This window comes from Pseudochaenichthys georgianus, chromosome 22 (genome assembly GCF_902827115.2).
Source record: "Pseudochaenichthys georgianus chromosome 22, fPseGeo1.2, whole genome shotgun sequence".
Taxonomy (NCBI): domain Eukaryota; kingdom Metazoa; phylum Chordata; class Actinopteri; order Perciformes; family Channichthyidae; genus Pseudochaenichthys; species Pseudochaenichthys georgianus.
Window position 1 is genome coordinate 7,436,701 of NC_047524.1, and position 16,706 is coordinate 7,453,406.

The 16,706-nt window shown below is 42.2% G+C and overlaps 1 protein-coding gene across 1 annotated transcript in view; it reads left to right on the top strand.

Moving 5' to 3' along the window:
* Nucleotides 1-16,099, top strand: part of brf1a (BRF1 general transcription factor IIIB subunit a) — a 117,064-nt gene extending 100,965 nt beyond the window's left edge. The window contains exons 18-19 of the mRNA XM_034111505.1: nt 12,817-12,997; nt 14,787-16,099. Coding sequence (XP_033967396.1) covers nt 12,817-12,997; nt 14,787-14,818 — 213 coding nt within the window. The 3' untranslated portion in view covers nt 14,819-16,099. The remainder of the gene's footprint in view (nt 1-12,816; nt 12,998-14,786) is intronic.
* Nucleotides 16,100-16,706: the final 607 nt, after the last annotated feature.

Consider the following 16,706-nt stretch of genomic DNA (forward strand, 5'->3'; position numbering starts at 1 on the left):
GCCGTGTGAGAGGTGAACCTCACTTCGTTTTGTTTGCCCTTCCATTATTACTCCTCGCCTTCTCTGCTCTTGTACCCACTCCAGGGCGTTCACTGCTCCTAAAAATCTCTGACAGGGTCTTAAAATAACTACAGCTCTAAACTTGGATGTAAAAATGTCTTTAACAGCACTTTTGGAGGACTTTTTTCTACCGCCCTGCAGTGATGGGCTTGGCCCCGCCCTCAGCTTTTATGAACACAGGGAAAATACAATATGTTCGCTATCTGCTTTACTTTTAAACGTCATGTCTTTGAACAGCACGTCCTCATTCTGCTCGTGTATAGCTTCTTCAGCGAGATACAGGCAAGTCCCTCTAACTTTGTCGCCTAATGTGATTTTAAATTGTACCCGGATTCAATCACAGGTAGCTTTACATCATCTTCAAAGTCTAAAATTGTGGCTTTCTGGACTTCATATACTCACTACTGTTCTTTTTTATTCCCCCATATCTCATTTTACACATTTCTCACTGTGCTTTCTTCCCAACCTGCTTCACACTTCTGCTGATCAGTCTCTTTTCTTATGATTTACTTCTCCCTTCACTGCCATGCTCCTCTTCATCACTCCCTAAAGAAGCAAAATGGCAGGAGTTTTTTCCGGCGGCCGATGTTTGGGAATTTAAAGTCCTGTTCAGTTTGAGGGTGACTGACAGTTGTACTTAAATGCTCGGATTCACATAAAACTCTTTATAAAGATACCCTGATCTTTTAGGATAAAGCCAAAGTTACAAGCTACGATGCTGAGCTGGAGCTTATTATTACTTTGACGAGAACATCCAGCAAGTTACAATCCGTTCACATTAGGGTTTTCCATAACAACAGCCACTGAAGCTCATGGGTAATGTAGTTATGGGGCCATTGGTTCTTTGTTAGCATGCCACTAACAATGCTAGTACTATTTTTGACAGTATCCAAAGATTTTATAGAGCTTGAGATAAGATTTTGGATTAAGACTCAAGCACATTTTTTCAGAACGTTTAAGTTTTTTAAATGTACAACTTGGATTTCAACTGTTTTTTAGTTACTATATGTTTAATAGGAAATGTAGGATATCATGGATATTTCAGTGTTACATTTGTTTCTCCTTGCACTGATATCGTCTTGGTTTACAAGTCAGGTCCCAGAGCAGTTATGCTGACTCCTTCTGTAATGTTTTCTTAACTCTAAATCACTTAATTAAAACAGAAATCCTGGAGTAGAAGTATAAAGATATAACATTGTTGAGCAACAGTATAAGACATAGTGTACAACATCGGTCTAAATAATTGTTTTCTCCCAAGTTAAACTCTCACTTGACAGCGTGGCGCTGTACATATGTCGGTTACATTTCATCCTTATGTAAGTGACCCTGAACTAGTTACAAACGATTTAACAGGCTCTCAACAGAACATGTACTTTCAACAAAGACATATATGGGCTCAGAACAGTCTCATAATACACACATGCACACAGAAGGATTCACACTTGTATTTCATGATCCGCACTTGTGTTTTTCAATGCACACACAAATCTGTTCCGTTTCATATACATGTAAATAAAATTCAAATACAGAAAAAAGTCTTTCATATGTATTTTTGATCCACACATATTTGTTTTCCGTTGAAATCCTCTGCACCTGCAAACACAAACCGCTTTCTGTGCACGGATGGCTGTGCATTCGTGTGTGGGTTTTTTGAGACTTTCCGAACCATTGATGAATGCTTGTGTACACAAAAACGGCAGGCAAAACCGTTTTAAATGTGTGTTTCCTGTGTGGCGAATGCAGCTGCTTTATTTATGTCTGTATGAAGTTGTTGTGAGTGTGGAGGGAGCAGCTACAGGTTAGCTTAGCCTAATCGATCAGTGCACTACGAAGCAGGGGCGGACTGGGGGGAAAAAGTGGCCCGGGGATTAATTGACAGACAGGCCCACTTAATGCGCGGCATGTATCGGCCGGCCGGCCGGCGACGAAAGTATGTTACTTAACAAAAAACCCTATGCATTTTATGTTATTTTGGACAATTATTCATATAGTAATCACATTACCTGAGCCCTTGAGTTGCGTAGAGCAAAATAGTTACAGCATATATTTAGTGATTTTAATGTTAACAGATCATTGATGCAATAACATTTTGACCCAATTTGCCTCACTTGACACATGGAATAAAACATGGGCGTAGGAAGCATCCTCAATGTGGGTGAGACAATTTAACAGGGGGTGTGGGCAGGTGGTGGACCTCACCTCCTCTAGGGGGGTCCGGGGGTAAGCTCCCCCAGGAAGAGATTTTTTTAAATGTTGAAGTTAGATGCATCAATCTGGTCCATTTTGAGAGCAAAATTAGGGACTAAATCTATGGCAGTCAGTAGGGGCTTGGACTGTGAGCCGTAGGGTCGCCGGTTCAAGTCCCCGACCAGACCTATTTGGAGTATGGACTTCTACTTGGAGAGTTCCCAGTTCACCTCCTGCCGTGGTGCCCTTGAGCAAGGCACCAGACATCCCCCTTCCCCCCTCACTCCCATTGCTCCGCGGGCACTGTACAATAGCTGCCCACTGCTCCTAGTACTAGACTCCTACTAGGATGGGTTAAAAGCAGCAAACACCCATATAAAACAGAACTGTAAACAGATTAACTTTTTCTTTCAACATTTATTTGAACAGCAAGTGGAGGCAAAAGTGACTGCACCCAAAACAATAAACCTGCTAGCTAACTAGCCTAAACTCGGTAACAGAATGTGGGCAACACGTTCTTCTCCACAGCCGCGCGACCTCTGAGTCAGACGGCACTTCCCCCTTTTCTATCCTACGGGTACAGCCGTACAGCCACTCCCCCTGAACCCTGTTGTAACAACATAATAAACTTTTTGGGGATGCAGCTTGGGATGTGAGGACATGGCTTAGAAAGGGCCTTCTGTCCTGCCAGTGTTGGCAGGACATTAATTAAAATGTCGAACTCAGACTTCATTTTAAGGACATTTCGGCAAAACAGGAGAGTGTGTGCACCAGTCTGCCTTGATCTATGTATTCATGTCTGTGACTCTCACAGTATCTGCTGCCCGCAGCTGTTTTATAGAAGGAAAACCTCCTTCACTTCATGAAATCTCTGCAGCACCAGGAGGCAGCGGGAGGGTTAACTCAGCCTCTGAGAAGAGGAGCGCGCAGTGCCTTTCACGCACCGCCTTTCACGCACCGCCTTTCACGCACCGCCTTTCACGCACCGCCTTTCACGCACCGCCTTCACTGTGTTTACCTTCAGAATCATTAGAAAGGCTAAAGAGCGGTGTGGCTGATGTGTTTTAACCACACACACACACACACACACACACACACACACACACACACACACACACACACACACACACACACACACACACACACACACACACACCACACACACACACACACACACACACACACACACACACACACACACACATGATTTAAACGCAGACTTTTGTTCCTCCATGTTACGTTGTTATTGTTTCACTGAGCGGACCCGCACATTTTTTTCAAACGCTCCCCTTTGGTCCATCTGCGTAATTTTGTGCACTGTGATGATTCGGCTGTACCTTTAGTAATGAATATTAAATGTTGAGGAAATCTTTCCACCAATAATTCCAATAAAAATGTATTCACTTCAGGTTACGAAAGTAACTGTAATAAGATTACTCGTTTTTCAAATGTAACGCGAGCTGAATACAGTTACTTGATTTTTGTATTCTGATTACGTAACACCGTTACCTGTATTCCGTTACAACCCAACCCTGGCCACACCCCACTGGGCTGGGCTGGGCCGGAACACTTACAAATGTGGGCCGGTAGGATTTAGGTAAGCAAAACAAATAGGGAGTGGCCGGAACACTTACAAATGTGGGCCGGTAGGATTCAGGCAAAAAATAAAATGAACTCCCGGTATTCCCAATGGCCAGTCCGCCCCTGCTACGAAGCCAGTGCTAGACAGTGAACTGTCAACGGGGGGGATTCACTCTTAATAGTTTGATCGGTGCTCTCTATAAAGGCCGATCAGGAGAGCTGGATCTGATCGATATGGAGTGAAGTATAACCGGACGCGAGAGAGAGAGAGATCAGATCAGCTGCTGAGTCTGGCGGAGACACGCAGCTCTGCATGATCACCTGATGCTCCGCCCTATGTTTAGCGAGCTGACCGGACAGCGCAAAATGCGTATATGAAGCGCTACGTCATGAACACAAGAAATCATACCCTCGTGGGGGTGCGCTCATGTGATTGGCTTAGAACGAAGGAGACATCTGATTGGCTATAGATAGAAAAAATTACAAGTACGAATCGGCTGACCGTCAGGGGAGTCTCAAAAAACCCACACACGAATGCACAGCGATCCGTGCACAGAAAGCGGTTTGTGTTTGCAGGTGCAGCGGTTTTAAACGGAAAACAAATATGTGAGGATCAAAAATACATATGTAAAACTTTTTTCTGTATTTGGATTTTATTTACATGTATATGAAACGGAACACATTTGTATGTGCATTGAAAAACACAAGTGTGGATCCGGAAATACAAGTGTGAATCCTTTTGCGGATCATGAAATACAAGTGTGAATCCTTCTGTGTGCATGTGTGTATTATGAGACTGTTCTGAGCCCATAGAAATCTGCCACGGTATTGCTCCATATGAACTAATGAACAACCTCAACAGTGAAGCATGCTTTGGACATGTTATTCCATTATCCAGAAGACTCAAGTTTGTCTTTATGGAAGAAATTAGTGATCACAAAATAAAAACGTGATGGTGGGGAAAACATATTTTTACTACCAATTATGTTCATCTTCTTCTCCCACGTTACTCCATCTACTTCCTGCTGTTTCTCTCTCTATTTTCCCTTCCTTCCTCATCATTTTACTTTATGCTTTATTCCCTTGTGTCTCTTCCCGTTAATGCTTCACTCTGCTGCTGTCCTCTCTTTCTCGTCATTCTCAATCAATCAAACTGACACATTTTATTGAGATAGCCCAATATCACAAATTGCAATTCGTCTCAGGGGATGTACAGACTGTACAGCATACAACATCACTTTGTCCTTGGCAGACAAGGGAAAACTCCCCAAAAGTAACCCTACAATCAACAGGGGAAAACATTTGTAGAAACCTTAGAAGGAGCAGGAATGAGAGCTAAAGTCAGGAAATAAGTTAGCATTTATGATAGTCTCGAGTTAATGGTTTAGCTCAATATGTATTAGGTTAGATGACTTATATAATGTCCGGCAGTGGCTCAGTCAGTAGGGGCTTGGACTGGGAGCTGTAGGGTCGCCGGTTCAAGTCCCCGACCAGACCTAAAAAATATGGAGTGTGGACTGCTACTTGGAGAGGTCCCAGTTCACATTCTGCCCTGCCGTGGTGCCCTTGAGCAAGGCACCGGACATCCCCCTTCCCCCCTCACTCCCATTGCTCCCCGGGCGCTGTACACGAGCTGCCCACTAGCTGCCCACTGCTCCTAGTACTAGACTCCTGGTACTAGGATGGGTTAAATGCAGAGGCCAAATTTCACTGTGTGCTGTGTGCCCTGCATGTGTGACCATTAAAGAGGGTTTCTTTCCCTCCCAATTCTATCTATCTATAAAGTCTGTGGTTTACACAAGCTTAAGAAATGTGCACATTTGGTTCTCCGACCAAAGAGGAAGTCGGTATACCCACTCCCACCTCACTGGTGAATGTCTGAAGCTTCTTTGAGTCTTATAAAGTGAATGTCATTGCGCCAAAGGTTAGCAGCCTTTAGCTTAGCGGTGGTGACGTGAAGTCAAGTTACCTTGATGCAGTTCCTTTATAGCCTAACGTTAGCTTTTTGCTTCTGGAGATTGCATTGACGCTACAAAAATCATAAAAGTGCAGTTAATATGTGGAGACTATGCTGCTGAGGAACATGTAAAACAATCATAAAAGTGTGTTTGCCACATATATTTTTTACTGCAATATTCCAAAATATTAGGAAAATCCGATTGGCTTTTGTTCAAAGAAAATATTGCAATGCTAACTTACGGGTCGACCTTCAAGACATACGTCATCGCTGCACCTCTCTATACAATCCTCCTTTATACATTTCCTCCTCTTCTCCACATTCCTCTCCCCCCCTCCTCTCTCACCCTTTGTCTGGCCCTCCATCATTCAGCTCTGAATGGAGGGGCTCAGGGTTGTGGGTGGACTGGGGGGGAACTCAGGCTCTGTCAACCAGGAAGAAAACATTGCCACGAGGGGCCGGGTCAACAAGGCTTGTTACTTAGCAACCCCCTCCGCCTGGGAACTGCAAGCAAACGGCCGTCGCTATTGGCTGAGGCTGCTCTTCGCTCGCGGCTCCTCTTATGTAACGCTGCAGCGACGGTGCACAGATTTTAAAAGGAGATTGCCAAACTTTAAAAAAAAAAAAAAAACGGATTCCCCTCAGCCTCTCCAGTGACCCAGCAATTAGTCTGTACATTTCACAAACAAGCAACAGGAGGAAACAATCACTTTACAAGACGGAGAAAGAGGAACAAGTAGATTTCTGCCAATTGAAAGTGGCCCAGCTGTTCTGCGCTGCCCTCTCTCTTCTTCTTCTTCTCCTCCTCCTTCTCCACTCTGGCACCACATCAAGACTAAAAACTAAGCACAGTGTGAGACTTAGGGATTGATGAGGTCCAATGTTTCCAATGTCGTAAGAAATACGAGCAGTCAGAAGATAAAGACAGTTTGCGAAACTCGGTATAATATCAATATTGTGATATGAGATCAGAAAGCGTGTTTCATTTTTGATATCGTAACATTATCTGCATGGAACAGGAAATAGATGTCATCTAATTAACATGCCGGACTGTTCTTATCTTTACCCACTTAGCCATTATCTCCACATCACTGATGATCATTTATCAGCATGACTCATTTTGAAAGGCCCCATCATCAACCCTACAGTATTGATATTGAGGTATTGGATCAGAAATAACGAGAATGAGGAACAAGTAGATTCCTGCCAATTGAAAGTGACCCCAGCTGTTCTGTCCTGCCCTCTCCCTTTTTCTTCTCCCTCGGTCCGCATTTAGACTAAAAACTCAGCACAGTGTGAGACGTGGGGATTTTCAGAGAGGCTTAAAAAATGTGAAAGGGTTGCCGAGGTCACGGGAGAGGGGCTTTGAACTGCAGACAGTCGCTCTGGCGTTGCAGCTGTAGTCTGCTTATGCAAGCAATAGTCTTGGCAATTGACGGCTGAGTCTATTTGAAGTCGGGTTCTCAGAGAAGCTGTCAGGCCGGGGCCGGCGGTAAAACCACACGATGTGCAGCGTCTTCAGCTCGCCCTGCAGGAACGCACTGACCCCCTCGTTCACCCTTAAAACCGAAGATGCTGAGGGCCAAAAAGATGTGATTGTTCAGTGCTTTCTCTCTTGAAACGGACGACATGTGAATGCATTAAGTGAGAGGTACTTGGTTCACAACAGGGTGAGAATTAACGAGCAGAATTAGAGCTGTTGAAGTATCAGAGGTCTGGCTTTTACACAGGATGACGTCTCTTAAGGAGTCGAGATTAATTTAATGAATATCTTCTTTTAACAACAGGGCAAGACTGTTTTTCATAATACAATAAAGGCATTAAGACCAGATGTACAAGGATCCACAAATGATGCCCATAAGCTTACATAGCAGGTCACATCTTGCTTTTGTTGATTGCAGGTTGAGGCAGCAAGTGATTTTGTATTGCCGCTCTGTGCTGCATCATATAAATAGTTTTAATAATGATTGTTCCATCTTGGACGGCACAATTATTTAAATACAGGGGGTCCGCGGGGTCTTAAAAAGTATTAAAAGTTGATAAATCAATTTAGCGAAAATGAAGGCTATTAAAAAGTATTAAACGGCATTTTCCAAGGTATTACATTTTGTAGCTTGTTTTCAATAAGTATATGAATTGTCCAAAGAGGTTGTGTTCCACAGTCTGCCTGAATGTAATCATTGCGTAGGTGTGTAGTGTGATTCTGTGTAGTTTATTTATGGCATCCCGTTGGGTTTGACGTCATCTGAACAGGACATCGCACACTCACTGCTTGATAGCGCGCCAAGATCCGTTTACGCCGGTTGCTAAGCAACATCGTTATGGGGAAATGCAAGTTTGCGTCCAAATGGTTGGAAGATAAGGAGGAAGGACAATCACTACTGTATACAGTATAGTCAATGTGAGGTAAAGTGTGTCACCAATGTAACCGGTTAAAACTCCAAGTGGCGATGAGGTCTTAAAATGTATGGAAAGGGTCTTAAAAAAGGTCTTAAAAGGTCTTACATGTGACTTCAGGATTCCTGCATATACCCTGATACAGCATCTTCCTACATTGATGCAATTCAAAGTGCTTTACATAAAAAACAGGACAAAGACAGGATGCAAAAGAAACAAATGACATACATGAGCTAAAATAGAATTCAACCGTAGATTAAAATGTTGATACAAAATGAATTAATAGTCCCATATCCAACTTAAAGGCTCCTCAAGCTTTTAACCATCTTAACATTTTCACATTGTGTTTTGATATGCTACAAGACATATTAATTAAATAAGTAATCAAAGCTGTATCACACTGTCTAAGCAGTGTGACAAAGACCACCTAAGAAACACAAGCCATCATATTGCTGAAAGGGGCTTCCCATATCGTTTGCATCAAGCGACAGCCAAACAAGGCATATCAGAGGAGAAGAAAATAACATAATATCCCAGCCAAACGTTTTCCGTAGCTATTTTCCAGAGCACTGTCTTGGAAATTATACCCAAGAACAGATTGGGTTTGCCACAGAAACTATATAGAAACCTGATGCTGTTTCACCCCGGGAACACAGTTCCAACATGTTGGCCGAACAGTAAGTCTCAGTCAGAATAATTTGCATATAGATACTCGCATATGTATGGGGCAGATGTGAATAGTTGAATCTACGGAAGAGGATTAGGGCCACATGATTTGTTTTTGGAGGATATATATATATTTGTTCAGAATTCTGACTTTAAAGTCTGAAATACCGGTAACTGTAGAGAACAGGCTTCAGTGAGAGACTTACACATTGCAGTAGGCAACAATGAAGGACGTGAGTGAATGTATGCGCGCCAGAGGGGTCCAAGAGGAAACTGGTTACTTTGCAGCCCGGACATTTCCCCCAAAACACATTTAGACGCGATCGCAACACAGAAGTACCTTTCAAATCCGATCATTTTTAAGATCTTCTAAATCATATTTAAGACCTTTCTTATTTTTCTGATCATATTTAAGACTTTTTAAGGCCTTAAATTCTGATTATCAAATTTAAGACTTTTTAAGACCCCGCGGGAACCCTGTTTTAAGACCAGTAGTACACTCGGTAACATTAACGTTAGACACTGACATGGCAGCAACACATGCTAGATAAAATTACCAACCTTGTCCTGCTGTTTTAACCCCCTTCAGACGGTACAGCAGGATTCATATTCATATAATTCTGTGATTATGGAGCAAAAGGACAATGGCCCAAACCCCTGCGGTAACACTGCTACAGTACAGAGAGGGGTTATACTGGGCACATTTTGGATATATATAATTAGCAACTGCCTCCTTGCATTGTACTTTGACCACTGACCTCTAAACTGTTACAGGCAAAAATAATTTGAAGCAATGACGGCAAAAAAAAAGAAGGTTGGGCGATATGTTTTTCCCCGCCAGCCAGCTGAGCGGGAGCTGTCAGGCTCTCAGCTAGCTGCTAGCTTAATTACATCTCTACAGAAACATGAAAACCACCAGGCTGTTGCTCTTGGTTAGTCGTCACTGTTCCAACAAGCACAAACTTGCGTGTCAACGAACTAAACCATTATTTACTGAATTAGATGGGGGGGAGGGGGGAGAGCATATCAACTAATGCATAGCTGCTAGCTCATCATCGTCTGCATTTCACATTCTTATGGTTTCCTTTTGGATCCCTCTGGCGCGCAGACATTCACTCACGTCCTCCATTGTTGCCTACTGCAATGTGTAAGTCTCTCACTGAAGCCCGTTCTTTACAGTTACCGGTATTTCTGACTTTTTTCTCCCAATTTCTTTTTTCCCCTGAGATTAAAGTCAGAATTCTGAGATTCAACTCAGAACAAAAAAAAAATCCTTTTCAAATCCTCAAAAAGAAAAATCATGTGGCCCTAATCCTCTTCCACATGAATCCAAGACAATTGTATCAGAAATTTTTTTTCAATATGAATTAAAAAAAATATGGGTCTATTGTTTTAATCATGCCAGGGGAGGTGCTTATTTTCTGCTATATTGTAGCGTGCTCCAACATCCCTGGTTGGTTTTGTATTAAGGCAGTAAATGCTTTATTATTACCACTCTGCTCTGCATAGTAGAAATAATTATAATGCTGATTAATCCAATGTGGCCGATGATGATGCTAATTATGCCCAGAACCTCTCAACTGCTGGACAAATGTGCTGCTTCCGAGTTATATTCTGAAAATGCCTCATCATGTTCAACAGGGATGTGATTAACAAAGCTTAACTTACCGGTTTCTGTTATGTATACTTCCTGTTTGTCATGCCATGCTTTAATGCAGCCTGCGGTCTGCTCTCAGTTAATGTTTCTCTGCCAGTTGTTGCATGCATGATTGACTACAGGCGATCCGATGTCAACATCCTCACACCGTAAAACCCTGGGTTTCCTCCTGTTGTTGGTTGGGGTTTTTCTCTCTCACTCCTAACGAGCAGTTTCCTCATTAAAGCACCGAGACCCTTCAGTTTGACTCATTGCTCTACAGGCAACTCAATGTTTGAAGTGTTACATTATCTCTGTGTAAATGGAATAATGTCTAACAGCAACACAAAAACATCTTTATCTCCTCTCACAGACCGTTCCTCCTGACCCATTTAACGGCTCTCACCTCCTAATTAGTCTGGAGCAGCGTGTTTTTACTGTTATGATTTCTTTCTTAATTATTTGTCTTAATGTTTTTGCATTGTTGCCTGTGTTGACTTGTAGTTAATGAGGCGTCCAGCTCCTCAGATGAGGAAACTGGTGAGGTTAAAGTCAGCAGGGATCTACTTAGGGCGAAGGTAAAGGAAAGGAAATTACTGGGATATTTTATGGTTGTGGCGTGGGAGAAAAAACTCTCTCTGGAGGGAACACAGGGATTTTAGCCTTTGCAGACCATTTACATGCACAAATATAATATAGATAACACACAACAGGAAAGAGAAAACCCCAAGAAGCATAATAGAGCCTCTTTAAAATCAAAAAGCATAAGAATAGTAGAAAAATTGAGAGTTTGAGCCAAAACGAAAATCAATGTGCAGAGGAACAAAGGAAGGAGAGAAGGACAAAGAGAGGAAAGATGTGGGAAGAATAAGAGAGCAAGCCTGACATAAAGGAAAGGAAGGAGGCAAATTGGAAGGAGAGATGGAAGATCCCCAGCAGGGATTTCAACAGGCTGTTCCGGAGGAGAACAGAAATATCTGCGCATCACGCTGCGGACCCTCCACCTGCTGCGGACCCTCCACCTGCTGCTCCTCCAGCTTTATAATTAGCCCCGGTTGGAGGGAAAGCGATAACATGCAGGTTTCCTTTTAGGCCACAGGAAGAACTGAACATGATGGCTGTCCTCTGCAAAAATGTAGATTGTCGAATAAAAGTCTGGTTTTAGAGATATATTTTATTAGTTTCTCGAGCTTAAGGCAAGTATAAATGAAGTCCTCCTTGGTGTGGAGTGTGTCAGCCTTCTGATATCTGTACAGTTTACACTAAGCAACATAAACACAGCTGCTCAGATTGAAGTGGTTCTTCAGAGGAGTCGTTCCGAGGGGAAATCTTCTTTGCTGAAGCAGTTCTAGAAACAGATTGTAGTGAATCAGACGACTTAAAGAGCAATGAGTGCGAATAGATATCATTGCTATAAAGGAAGGTCACAGAGAAACTGGGGCCATATTTTGCAAATATATAGATATATAGTTTATGTTGTTAAAACAGGTGCAATGTGAGGACAAACGCAATCAATGCCTCCCTTAAAATAATGTTTTTGCATTAATTTGGTTTAAATTCTGTTCTTTTTAGGTGGAAAATGTGCTAGAAATATGAAATGGAACATCCAGACTCGTTGTTATTGTTTCCACGGCTGGAAAATGTCCCCTTTATCTCCTCTCCTGACTTTTTATCATACCAGCTGTTTATTTTCATCCTGTTCCCGTGCGGCTTGTTTTCTGATCAAAAACGGCCACATTTGTGCCTCCCAGCATGCAACTGGAAACGCTCCTCCTGACCATACGCTCATTCTCTCCCAAAGGGCGCAAAGTGGTAATATTCATGCGTGCACATTGGACAGCTCCACTAACACAATGTGAACGGGGTGAAATGCAAAAAAGGGCACTCTAATTACATTTTCGCTCACACTCAACCCCTTCATTTTCCATTTCCCATCTTCTTTATAACCTCTGAAGGGTGCTTACCCCCTGAGGCTGGTTCATGCCGACCCTTCTGTAGCATATCATTACTGTTGACTATGCACATTTTTTAAGAAGATAATAATGAAATGTAAGATTGGAAAGGTTGTGGTCACGCTCTGCTGCTGTCGTCACATGTGGAGGATGCTGCAGGAGAGGAAGTGTGTCCTCGTGCCCTCCACCTGCCCTGCAGCTCTCACCCTCACCACTACACCGCTGTTTATTATTCTTCATCATGTTAAAGGAAGTGGGGCAAATGAGATCAGATCCAGCCTAGATTTCCCCGGAGGAAAGTCGTGTGTCCCGCAGAGGAAAATATAAAAAATACTCAACGCCCGCCCGCTCACAAAAAACAATATTTCCTGTTTGTGCAGATCGGCAACTCTAACCCCCTGCCAGTGCCCGTGGGAAACCCCGCCGGCGGAAGAGCAGTGTTGGTGGAGAGCGGGCCGGTGGTGTACGATGATGCTGCCGCCGCCGCTGCTGCTGCTGAGGAGGAGGAGGAGGATGAGGAGGAGGCGTGTGTCAGCGCCTTCGATCTGCTGGGCAGCAATGGTCAGTTCACACACACACACACACACACACACACACACACACACACACACACACACACACACACACACGAGAAAAACACACACACAAACATGCACAAATCTCAGTTGGTCTATCACTTGCACGGAAAAATTCCCCCCTTGCTTTTTCCTCCTCCTAAATACACTTACTTATCTTCTCCTCCTTACTCTCTTGAAACAGTCTTTTAAGAAATGGACATTGTTACAGCAAAAGTGAAGATGGAGACAACAAATAAAACACGATGAGATAAACAGCAGGCACAAAATATACACTTATTATAAAGTAATTCCAATTTACAAGATACATTCTTATAGAAAATTGCAGATGGTTTGCAATCATTACGTATTAATGATCTATTCATGGGCTTTTGAATAATTTCTACTTCTGTCAATTCACAAATCTATGTATTGTTTAGTTTCTTTGCCTTGAAACTAGGCCGAAGAATGTTCCCAACAGTTAAGGAGTAATATACATTTTGACTTTAGAGTCTTTTATTCAAACACATTCTTCACCTACTGAGATTGTTTCATAATTTTCACATTTGAATCTCGTTGACACTCGCAGTGGCAGACTGCTGCGTCCCCTCTCAGTCCGACTCGGTGTCTGGACTGTGAAATAGTTTGAATGACTGTTTAATGAATCTTCCTCTGAGGGTCACGGCTCTGTTTGGCTCAGGCTCCTGGCACGTTTTAATGAGACCTCGGTAAGATTGAATTTCTTCTGCTTTACGTTTCTGGCTGTTAAAATGTAAGGTCCCTGACTCCGCCGCAATAAAAAAAGTCCTGAGCTGCTTAATTGATTCCCGTAGGGAAGCTCTTTGTTTGTACTCCTGCCCACCTCCACGGGAGGGGGGTCAGAGGTCATGGTTGCGCTCAGAGCTGCACCTCTGGAGCCAGCAGAGACTGAGGACAGTTAAACCACATGATGGATTACTCCTCCTGCAGAGACCCAGGCTACACCTCTCACATTGTGCTAGTAGAAGTCACGCAACACGTGCAGAACGTCTTTGTGGACTTTACTTAAAGTGGTCCTATTGTGCATTATTCTCCCACAAACCCCCTGCATGAATCCCCTCCTTTGGACTCCTTTGTTTACTTCTGGAACATGGTGATATCGCTATATTACACTCGCGCTTATATTGGATAGTGCTCCAACACATTGTACTTGATAGGCTAAGGGGCGGGACATCTCTAAGCGGTTGACCAACCACAACAGAGAGAGCCAGCTGAGCAATCAGAGCAGACTGGGCTCTGGTTTCAGACAGAGGGTGTTTCTCAATGATGAGTAAAGCTGCTCCAGAGCCACTATTTCAAGCATACTACGTCATCGAGTGCCGCCGAAGGACTGTTCCAATGTCCAGCATACTTGGAATTCTACCGAGCCCGGCGTACTTCGTTTGGAGAAATTTCGAGGCTGCACATGTGTAGACTCTGCGGTCTTAAAATCCCCTCAATGCTTTGCACACGGACCAATTTCCCCAAATCTGTGGCAGTCGAGGCACAAAATACCAATTCGAAAAAATAAGTACAGTCAAATATAACAAAATACTAAAAAATAAAATATTGGGATATAAAGTTGAGAGCAGTGAAGATATTAAAAGAGATAGCTTGGGACACAAATGTGCAAAATATACAGTTATGTTCGTGGTTCACATTTTTAAAATGATTTCTTCAGATAATGAACATTAAAGTAATGCATACTGTTAATGAAGGGGGGAGAGTCAGTGTCATCATATATAATAGTTAACCATGTTTTCTCTCTTACTTTACAGAATACGGCAGTGATGGAGATTATGATGATTGATGCAGGCGGAGGTCTTCCCTGGGTTTTACTCCACTGAACGTACAGACAATTTAGGTGCATCAAATGTTTACTACAGGGACACAAAGTGGCTACATCTACAGAGAGGAGCTGTGTGGCCGGGAGGAATGAGAATCAGGAGAAAATGGTATGTGTGCACATGAAATCAAAAGCTGGGGAACATCCCACTGCGCAGCGCATGGATGCTGAAGAAGATGGTAAAGTGGAAATTGAGGGATCATTCTGGGTCGCAGGCTGCCTGTTATGGTAGTTCTGCTCAATCAAATGGTGGAAGTATTCCACGTTTGTTGAGTCGCAGGACATTCAGGGTAAAGCTTGGATACTGGATTCCATCAAATTGTTGTTTCAACAGCATTTAAATGGCTATAATTAAATGCAGTGAAGACATACTTGACACTGCATTATAGTCATTTAAACAATAGTTATGTATTGAAGACGTCACTATAAACTGAATTAAGCCTGGTATTAAACTCGATGTCTGTATGACGCACTCAGGATGATTTCTGTATCTGAACAACGGTGTGTCCTCGGGTTTAAAACTTTTCCACTTTGGTTGGTTGAGGTCAAATGTAGCAAAAACTAAATGTGGAAATGATGTTATCCTCAAACTCGCACTTTGCATTCATAACACTTGAATACTTCCTTATTAACTTATTCCGTCTCAACGCTAATAACCTATATCGTCTTTCAGCAATGAATTAAAAACATCTGATCAGGTAGCATGAGATCAATATGAATGCCTTAGCTAGTATTACAAAGATGTTGCCTTGAAACAATTGAAGGTTATGTGCCAATCTTTGCTGAGTGTTGTCAAATCCCAAAATAATATTTAAATTTCAGATCAAGTTAGTTTTTGGAATTTCATGGTTTGGTTATTTTTAAAGTTGGAAGTAATTTCATTTTGGGCTTTCCTTAATTGTTTTTTGAATATATTGAATTCTCTAAGATAAATTACGAGATTGTGTCATTTGATTTATGTTAAATATTGTTCACAATTTCCTGCCATAGAAGTGTTTAGAGCCAGGATGTTAATGCTATATTATATTTTCCAAATAAGTGAGGGATCCCAAAAAGAGAATAGATCTATTTTTCATTTTCGATTTTTGTGTTGGAAAATGATCGGTGATAGGTGATATAGACCGTGGCCTTTTCACTTTGTCCACACAACAGTATTTACAGTAATCAGGTGTCTCCGTTACCTCGACTGCCTCTGTGTTGCTGCTACAAATCATTGTTACTTCTGCTGCTACAGTACAGTAAAGAATTCACTACATTGAAAGAAATGCTTTGTTGTTCATTTTTTGTCAAGAAAACATTTGTAATCTTCTTTATATGCGCTAAAATGTTAGGTTTTCCAAAAATACCCCATCTATAAACATGTCTTCTCTTAAAAAACATAAATCCTCACTTTCAAAAGCTGTTGAGGCTTTTTTTTTTTTTTTTTAAATGTCCTGACTTTTTCTCTTTTTGATTTATAGAGGTGCGAACTATTCAAAATGGCCTCATACCCCGTTGCTAGGAGACCAGTGTGCTAGCCACCTAATTAGCCTCTATATGATTTATTTAACTACTATCACATTGTAGGAAATGACATTGTCCTGAAACTAGTCCCCTAACACTCTGAACATTCAAATATAGCACAATAGCAAGACACAAGGTTTATTGAAGTTAAAGTGTGATATTGTTGTTAAACACTAAAAGAGACTGAATACAAGTGTCTGAAGAATGACAGAATCTTAGAGCTTGTATACTCTCTTTCAGAATATAAACATTCTCTGGACATTTGAATCTTATGTCACAAGCTTACATCCTTCACTTAGTTTTCCACATTTTTAAACTGTAACATTCTTTGGCCGGAAACACTGCTAGC